Below are 9,878 nucleotides of genomic sequence, written 5' to 3'. Positions count from 1 at the left end.
TTTCAACACATTTTTTTCCTCAGATCACACCATTGCTTTTGCACACATGACTGTGTCACATGACATCTCATGACCTGCATACGCCCTTTCATGCATAAAACATAGCGGGTGCAGAGTGTGTGTGTGTGTGTGTGCAGTCAGTATATGGAGGAAGGAGTCGACTGTGGCTCGGGTTTCACTCAAACTGGCACTGAACCACTACAGGACAGATATCAGGACCAGTTCCTGGTGTCCATCTGACCTCTGGACGTTCCTCATGGAGACTTCTGTCATTTAAAGGGATAGTTCAGCCAAAAATGAAAATTAGCTCACGATTAACTCTGAAGCCATCCTAGGTGTATATGACATTCTTCTTTCAGACGAATACAATCAGAGTTATATAAAAAAATGTCCTGGCTCTTCCAAGCTTAATAATGGCAGTGAATGGCCGTTTCTGTTTTTAAGTCCATAAAAGTGCATCTATCCATGATAAAAGTGAATATCCATCATAAAAGTGAATCTATCCATCATAAAAGTGCATCTGTCCATCATAAAAGTGCATCTGTCCATCATAAAAGTGCATCTATCCATCATAAAAGTGAATCTGTCCATCATAAAAGTGCATCTATCCATCATAAAAGTGAATCTATCCATCATAAAAGTGCATCTGTCCATCATAAAAGTGCATCTATCCATCATAAAAGTGCATCTATGCATCATAAAAGTGAATCTATCCATCATAAAAGTGCATCTATCCATCATAAAAGTGCATCTATCCATCATAAAAGTGCATCTGTCCATCATAAAAGTGCATCTGTCCATCATAAAAGTCCATCTATGCATCATAAAAGTGCATCCGTCCTTAATAAAAGTGCATCTATCATCATAAAAGTGCATCCGTCCTTAATAAAAGTGCATCTATGCATCATAAAAGTGCATCCGTCCTTAATAAAAGTGCATCTATCATCATAAAAGTGCATCTATCCATCATAAAAGTGCATCTATCCATCATAAAAGTGCATCTGTCCATCATAAAAGTGCATCTATCCATCATAAAAGTGCATCCGTCCTTAATAAAAGTGCATCTATCCATCATAAAAGTGCATTTATCCATCATAAAAGTGCATCTATCCATCATAAAAGTGCATCTATCCATCATAAAAGTGCATCCATCCATCATAAAAGTGCATCTATCCATCATAAAAGTGCATCTATCCATCATAAAAATGCATCCATCCATCATAAAAGTGCATCTGTCCATCATAAAAGTGCATCTATCCATCATAAAAGTGCATCTGTCCATCATAAAAGTGCATCTGTCCATCATAAAAGTGCATCCATCCATCATAAAAGTGCATCTATCCATCATAAAAGTGCATATCCATCATAAAAGTGCATCTGTCCATCATAAAAGTGCATCTATCCATCATAAAAGTGCATCTGTCCATCATAAAAGTGCATCTATCCATCATAAAAGTGCATCTGTCCATCATAAAAGTGCATCTATCCATCATAAAAGTGCATATATCCATCATAAAAGTGCATCTGTCCATCATAAAAGTGCATCTATCCATCATAAAAGTGCATCTATCCATCATAAAAGCGCATCTATCCATCATAAAAGTGCATCTGTCCATCATAAAAGTGCATCTATCCATCATAAAAGTGCATCTGTCCATCATAAAAGTGCATCTGTCCATCATAAAAGCGCATCTATCCATCATAAAAGTGCATCTGTCCATCATAAAAGTGCATCTGTCCATCATAAAAGTGCATCTATCCATCATAAAAGTGCATCTATCCATCATAAAAGTGCATCTGGCCATCATAAAAGTGCATCTATCCATCATAAAAGTGCATCTGTCCATCATAAAAGTGCATCTATCCATCATAAAAGTGCATCTATCCATCATAAAAGTGCATCTATCCATCATAAAAGTGCATCTATCCATCATAAAAGTGCATCTGTCCATCATAAAAGTGCATCTATCCATCATAAAAGTGCATCTGTCCATCATAAAAGTGCATCTATCCATCATAAAAGTGCATCTATCCATCATAAAAGTGCATCCATCCATCATAAAAGTGCATCTATCCATCATAAAAGTGCATCTGTCCATCATAAAAGTGCATCTGTCCATCATAAAAGTGCATCTATCCATCATAAAAGTGCATCTGTCCATCATAAAAGTGCATCTGTCCATCATAAAAGTGCATCTATCCATCATAAAAGTGCATCTGTCCATCATAAAAGTGCATCTATCCATCATAAAAGTGCATCTATCCATCATAAAAGTGCATCTATCCATCATAAAAGTGCATATATCCATCATAAAAGTGCATCTGTCCATCATAAAAGTGCATCTATCCATCATAAAAGTGCATCTATCCATCATAAAAGCGCATCTATCCATCATAAAAGTGCATCTGTCCATCATAAAAGTGCATCTATCCATCATAAAAGTGCATCTGTCCATCATAAAAGTGCATCTGTCCATCATAAAAGCGCATCTATCCATCATAAAAGTGCATCTGTCCATCATAAAAGTGCATCTGTCCATCATAAAAGCGCATCTATCCATCATAAAAGTGCATCTATCCATCATAAAAGTGCTTCTATCCATCATAAAAGTGCATCTATCCATCATAAAAGTGCATCTATCCATCATAAAAGTGCTTCTATCCATCATAAAAGTGCATCTATCCATCATAAAAGTGCATCTGTCCATCATAAAAGCGCATCTATCCATCATAAAAGTGCATCTGTCCATCATAAAAGTGCATCTGTCCATCATAAAAGCGCATCTATCCATCATAAAAGTGCATCTATCCATCATAAAAGTGCTTCTATCCATCATAAAAGTGCATCTGTCCATCATAAAAGTGCATCTATCCATCATAAAAGCGCATCTATCCATCATAAAAGTGCATCTGTCCATCATAAAAGTGCATCTGTCCATCATAAAAGCGCATCTATCCATCATAAAAGTGCATCTATCCATCATAAAAGTGCATCTGTCCATCATAAAAGTGCATCTATCCATCATAAAAGTGCATCTGTCCATCATAAAAGTGCATCTGTCCATCATAAAAGCGCATCTATCCATCATAAAAGTGCATCTGTCCATCATAAAAGTGCATCTGTCCATCATAAAAGCGCATCTATCCATCATAAAAGTGCATCTATCCATCATAAAAGTGCTTCTATCCATCATAAAAGTGCTTCTATCCATCATAAAAGTGCATCTGTCCATCATAAAAGCGCATCTATCCATCATAAAAGTGCATGTATTCATCATAAAAGTGCTTCTATCCATCATAAAAGTGCATCTATCCATCATAAAAGTGCTTCTATCCATCATAAAAGTGCATCTATCCATCATAAAAGTGCATCTATCCATCATAAAAGTGCATCTATCCATCATAAAAGTGCATCTATCCATCATAAAAGTGCATCTATCCATCATAAAAGTGCATCTATCCATCATAAAAGTGCATCTATCCATCATAAAAGTGCATCTATCCATCATAAAAGTGCATCTATCCATCATAAAAGTGCATCTGTCCATCATAAAAGTGCATCTGTCCATCATAAAAGTGCATCATGATGGACAGATGCACTTTTATGATGGACAGATGCACTTTTATGATGGACAGATGGTGCTAATTTTCGTTTTTGGGTGAACTATCCCTTTAATGAGTTCAGTTTGTTCAGCATAATTGTGATGTTGCAAACGCTCATTGGCTTTTGTCCAACATTGGCTTTAAATGCCTCTGGCGGTTATTGATTTCAAGACTTATTTCTTGCTTATACACTGCTTCTGGCGAAAAAAGAGGCCAGACATAATACCATTAATACAGAAAAGACACTTTCTCACCAGAGTTAATTGCTTGTCCTTAACTATTCTTTGGTTGTGAGATGAATCCACATCTGCTAAATACATTTTCACATTTTCTGAAGAGCGTGTGAATGGACCTTTGTGCAACTGTCTCCTCCACAATGCTAACGTGTTGTTTAGCACATAGCTAAAACATTTATTTCTATCTATCTATCTATCTATCTATCTATCTATCTATCTATCTATCTATCTATCTATCTATCTATCTATCTATCTATATCCATCTATCTATCCATCTATCATCTATCTATCTTTCTGTCTGTCTGTCTATATATCTGTCTGTCTGTCTATATATCTATCTATCTATCTATCTATCTATCTATCTATCTATCTATCTATCTATCTATCTATCATCTATCTATCTATCTATCTATCTATCTATCTATCTATCATCTATCTATCTATCTATCTATCATCTATCTATCTATCTATCTATCTATCTATCTATCTATCTATCTATCTATCTATCATCTATCTATCTGTCTGTCTGTCTGTCTGTCTATATATCTGTCTGTCTGTCTATCTATCTATCTATCTATCTATCTATCTATCTATCTATCTATCATCTATCTATCTATCTATCTATCTATCTATCTATCTATCATCTATCTATCTATCTATCTATCATCTATCTATCCATCTATCATCTATCTATCTGTCTGTCTGTCTGTCTGTCTATATATCTGTCTGTCTGTCTATCTATCTATCCATCTATCATCCATCTATCTGTCTGTCTGTCTGTCTATATATCTGTCTGTCTGTCTATCTATCTATCTATCTATCTATCTATCTATCTATCTATCTATCTATCTATCTATCTATCTATCTATCTATCTATCCATCTATCATCCATCTATCTGTCTGTCTGTCTGTCTGTCTGTCTATATATCTGTCTGTCTGTCTATCTATCTATCTATCTATCTATCTATCTATCTATCTATCTATCTATCTATCTATCTATCTATCTATCTATCTATCATCTATCTATCCATCTATCATCTATCTATCTGTCTGTCTGTCTATATATCTGTCTGTCTGTCTGTCTGTCTATCTATCTGTCTGTCTGTCTGTCTATATATCTATCTGTCCATCTATCCGTCCGTCTGTCTGTCTATATATCTGTCTGTCTGTCTATATATCTGTCTGTCTGTCTATATATCTACCCAGGTGAAAAAAAGTGTACTTTAGTGCACTAAAAATATATTTAAGTAAAAGAAAGTACAATTGTAGTACGTTCATATTTTTTGTGCTAAAATCAACTGTAAAAATAATATATTGTAAATACACTAATTAAAAGTATATTTTTACTTAAGTAGTACTTAAGTGTAATTAATAAAGTATACTAAATACATATAATACATATTGCTATATGTCCGTCTTTCTGTCTATCTATCCATCCATCCGTCCGTCTATCTGTCTGTCTATCTATCCATCCGTCCGTCCGTCCGTCCGTCCGTCCGTCTGTCCGTCTATCTGTCTGTCTATCTATCCATCCGTCCGTCCGTCTGTCTGTCTATCTGTCTGTCCGTCTATCTGTCTGTCTGTCTATCTGTTCGTCTATCTGTCTGTCTATCTATCCATCCGTCCGTCTATCTGTCTGTCTGTCTGTCTGTCTATCTGTCTGTCCGTCTATCTGTCTGTCTATCTATCTGTCCGTCTATCTGTCTGTCTATCTATCCATCCGTCCGTCCGTCCGTCTGTCTGTCTGTCTATCTGTCTGTCCGTCTATCTGTCTGTCTATCTATCTGTCCGTCTATCTGTCTGTCTATCTGTCTGTCTATCTATCCATCCGTCCGTCCGTCCGTCTATCTGTCTGTCTGTCTGTCCGTCTATCTGTCTGTCCGTCTATCTGTCTGTCTGTCTGTCCGTCTATCTGTCTGTCTGTCTATCCGTCTATCTGTCTGTCTGTCCGTCTATCTGTCTGTCTGTCTATCCATCCGTCCGTCCGTCTATCTGTCTGTCTGTCTGTCTATCTATCTATCTGTCTGTCCGTCTATCTATCTGTCTGTCTGTCTGTCTGTCTATCTATCTGTCTGTCCGTCCGTCTATCTGTCTGTCTATCTATCTATCTGTCTGTCCGTCTATCTGTCTGTCTGTCTATCTATCTGTCTGTCCGTCCGTCTATCTGTCTGTCTGTCTGTCTATCTATCTATCTGTCTGTCCGTCTATCTGTCTGTCTGTCTGTCTGTCTGTCTATCTATCTGTCTGTCCGTCTATCTGTCTGTCTGTCTGTCTGTCTATCTATCTATCTATCTGTCTGTCCGTCTATCTGTCTGTCTGTCTGTCTATCTATCTGTCTGTCTGTCTGTCTATCTGTCTGTCTGTCTATCTATCTGTCTGTTTGTCTGTCAACTTTAAAGCGATAGTTCGCCCAAAAATGAGATATCAGAGCTTTGAAAGAACAACAAAGCATAATTTTTTTTATTCTGGGATGATCTCTCCCTTCAATCAAAAAACCAGCCGATTCCCCCCCGCACACACACACACACACACACACACACACACACACGCTGGCTCTGTGGAGTGTGTGGTGTGAGTATCGGCCCTGACGCCAGCACACGGACAGATGGTCTCCAGCTCTCGGTCGCGTCGCTTCACTTCAGGTGTTCGTCCTGCTCTCCAGTGTCACACACGAGATCTCCAGCTCGGCTGGTGTCGGGTTCCCCTGAGCCGGGCCGAAACCGCTCACCTGTGCCGTTGCCTGGCGACCCTCATCTTTAATGTAACACGCCAGACCCGAGACAGACGCTCTTCAGCATGCAGCAGGACTCGGAGAACGCCACGAGCGACCGCGAGCCCATGCAGAACGGAGAGGCCATGAGTCCCGACGTGCAGGACTCCAAAGGTCCAGCCGAGGACGAGGAGAGCCGGGGCCCCGTCCCGTCGGCCCCACCGCTCGAGTCCACGCCGTGCCCGAGGCCCAAACTGGTGTTCCACACGCAGCTGGCGCACGGGTCCCCGACGGGACGCATTCACGGCTTCACCAACGTGAGGGAGCTTTACGCCAAGATCGCAGAGGTCTTCAACATCTCGGCCTCGGAGGTACCGTGAGTCGCACTGTCATTTCAGACTCATCGTTTCTGTGTAAAAATACAAAAAAAGGACAAAATTATTTTTTTTCTTGAGATCTCAGTTTACTCTTAAGGTTGTACACGTCTTGTTTACATATAGATTTATCAGAACAAATATATAGGCTATACAAATATATTTCCATTCCTTTAATTTTCTTGATTATTAAGCCTTTTAAAAGTGCAAAATTTATATTTTTGGGGTTGCAAAGATAATTTCATACATGCCAGTGGCTAGTTAATGATAAACAACGAGGAATAAATAAACAAACAAACAATGTTACAAGTTTTTGTATTTTGCTACTGGCTAATAAATTAAAATATATATAAATAAGTAAATAAATAAAGGATATTTTTATATTTTGGAAGTGGCTGGTGATAAATAAATATGTTTTAATGTTACACTGCTTAGCATAAGTTTTAAAATAAATAAATAAAAAAGGCTAAAATGCTTTCTCATATTGTGCCCAGGACTTTCATTACATATATTTACATACAGTTTGTTTAAAAAAAAAAAAAAAACACACTTAAACTTGGGATGTAAATACAATTATATAATTAAAACTGTACATTTTTATATTTACATATATTTTCTAATATATTGGTGTATAGTACCGTGAGTCTTTGGGTCTTTTTCCGGTCAAAGGACGAAAGTCATTATTTTTCTTGAGATCTCAGTTGGAGTTTGCTCTTAAGGTTGTAAAAGTCTTGTTTACATATAGGTGGCTTTAAAATATATATATTGCCTATTGCCATTCCATTAGTTATCTTGATCATTATGGCTATGAAAAAATAATTTTCTATAATCACTAGTAAATGAAAAACAAAGAGGAATCAATAAACAAACAAACCATTAATGTTACAAGTTTTCGTATTTTGCTAGTGGCTAATATATTTAAAAAAATATATAATAATCATATATTAAAAATATAAATATTCATATATTGGTATTAGCTAGTACTAAAGCAATATGTTAATGTAAATAAATAAATGCTCATCAAAGTGTGTTTTTCATGTAAAAGGACAAAATTATCATTTGGAGTTTGCTCTTAAAGTTGTAAATGTCTTGCTGTAAAATATATTGCCAGTCCATTAGTTATCTTGATAATCATAGCTATTAAAAAAAAAACTAAATTGGTTACAAAAATAATTTGCTATATGCCAGTGGCTAGTAAATGAAAAACAATAAGGAATAAATAAATAAATAAACAATGTTACAAATATTTATATTTTGCTAGTGGCTAATAAATAAATAAATAATTATAATGTGTATGTATGTATGTATATAAGTAAGTATGTATGTAAGTAAGTTAATAAATAAATATGTTTTAACATTACACTGTTTAGCAAAAGTAAAAAATTAAATAAATGAATAAATTTATATATATTTTTTTTTAATTAAACAAACTTAAACTTTTCATTTAAATACAATAATATCATTCAAATTGTATATTTTTATATTCACATATATTTTCTAATATAATGGTTTTAGTATTATTTACATAAACCGATCAGTTTGAAAAATGGGCAGCATGATCTATTACATAAAAGATATGTTTATCCACAAAGAGAAGGAAATCTAAAAGAAACGTTTATCACCAGATCATCTTACATAACCGGACAGTTATATATTAGCTATCTCTCTTAACCAAACAAACATGCGAAAGTTTAGCATGAAGAAAGACTGACCTGGTCATAAGCATTCACTATAAACAAACATACACATTTCTACATCCGAAAAATATGTAATATCAAAATTGTTTTTCTGCAAAACATAAACAAAGGACACTGCCAGATCAGCTAGCAAACTGGATTAGCATACGAACTAGCATAGTTAAAAGATATAATAGGACTATAGATCATGTTTTAATCAACGTTCATCTATGCAAACTACATATTTGACTCTTAAAACTCAATACGGGTTCCAATAAAAAGTACTAGGAAACCACACACACACACACACACACACACACACACACACTGTGGAAAACGGCGGGAAGTGTTCCGGCGTCTGTGTGTTCTCTGACGTCTGTATAATAACGCTAGCTTCCCACATTGTCTGTTTTCCCCACGCAACAAAGATCCTTTTCTGCACGCTAAACTCCCACAAAGTGGACATGCAGAAGCTGCTGGGCGGCCAGATCGGACTGGAGGACTTCATCTTCGCGCACGTGAGGGGAGAAACTAAAGAGGTGGAGGTCATTAAGACAGAAGACGCCCTCGGACTGACCATCACGGACAACGGCGCGGGATACGCCTTCATTAAAGTGGGTGTTGGTGATCACGTGACACAGGGAACGCTCTCAGAACTAACGTTCTTACTAACGTTCAGTGATGTTTAAGTATACACTGCAAAAAAGCTTTTCTTACTTAGTATTTTAGTCTTGTTTCCAGTCCAAATATCTAAAAACTCTTAAATCAAGATGCATTTACTAGATGAGTAAAATTACATAAGATATTAAAGGGATAGTTAACTTTGAAATACAATTTTGGTATGTTTTAGCTTACCTGAAGTGCATCCAATCACACGCGTTTCTGCTGAGTTTAAAAATGCAACGTCCAATCGAAGGCGGTTAGATTAGTTTCCGGGGAAGAAATCCGGTGTAAACAGATCACTTGGACGTTATTGTGTAAAAGAGATAAAAACTATATAAATACTGTTCGTTTTATCACACAAACCGCTTGTTTCGTGTCTTAGGCCATCAATGTGCACTTACGATGGGGGATTGTTTAATTTGGACTTTTCTCTGCATGCTATTAGAGACAGTAGCTATATACCTGCATTATATGACTGACAGACAAGAACGGTTTGACCTAAAAATATCAAAATTGAAACTACTGCGGAGACAAAGACACCGACATCTTGGATGCACTTCAGGTAAGATAAAACATACCAACATTTAATTTCAAAGTGAACTATCCCTTTAAGTCT

At 36.5% G+C, this 9,878-nt stretch overlaps 1 protein-coding gene across 1 annotated transcript in view; it reads left to right on the top strand.

The window, feature by feature from the left end:
• Positions 1 to 6,353: 6,353 nt before the first annotated feature.
• gipc3 (GIPC PDZ domain containing family, member 3) overlaps positions 6,354 to 9,878 on the top strand; it is a gene marked incomplete at its 3' end in the record, with an annotated part of 12,419 nt that continues 8,894 nt past the window's right edge. The window contains exons 1-2 of the mRNA XM_079594319.1: positions 6,354 to 6,920; positions 9,028 to 9,213. Coding sequence (XP_079450445.1) covers positions 6,636 to 6,920; positions 9,028 to 9,213 — 471 coding nt within the window. The 5' untranslated portion in view covers positions 6,354 to 6,635. The remainder of the gene's footprint in view (positions 6,921 to 9,027; positions 9,214 to 9,878) is intronic.

This window comes from Phoxinus phoxinus, assembly GCF_949152265.1.
Source record: "Phoxinus phoxinus genome assembly, chromosome: 20".
Classification (NCBI taxonomy): Eukaryota; Metazoa; Chordata; class Actinopteri; order Cypriniformes; family Leuciscidae; genus Phoxinus; species Phoxinus phoxinus.
Note: the sequence above shows the minus strand (reverse complement) of the source record. Positions and strands in the feature narration are given on the sequence as shown.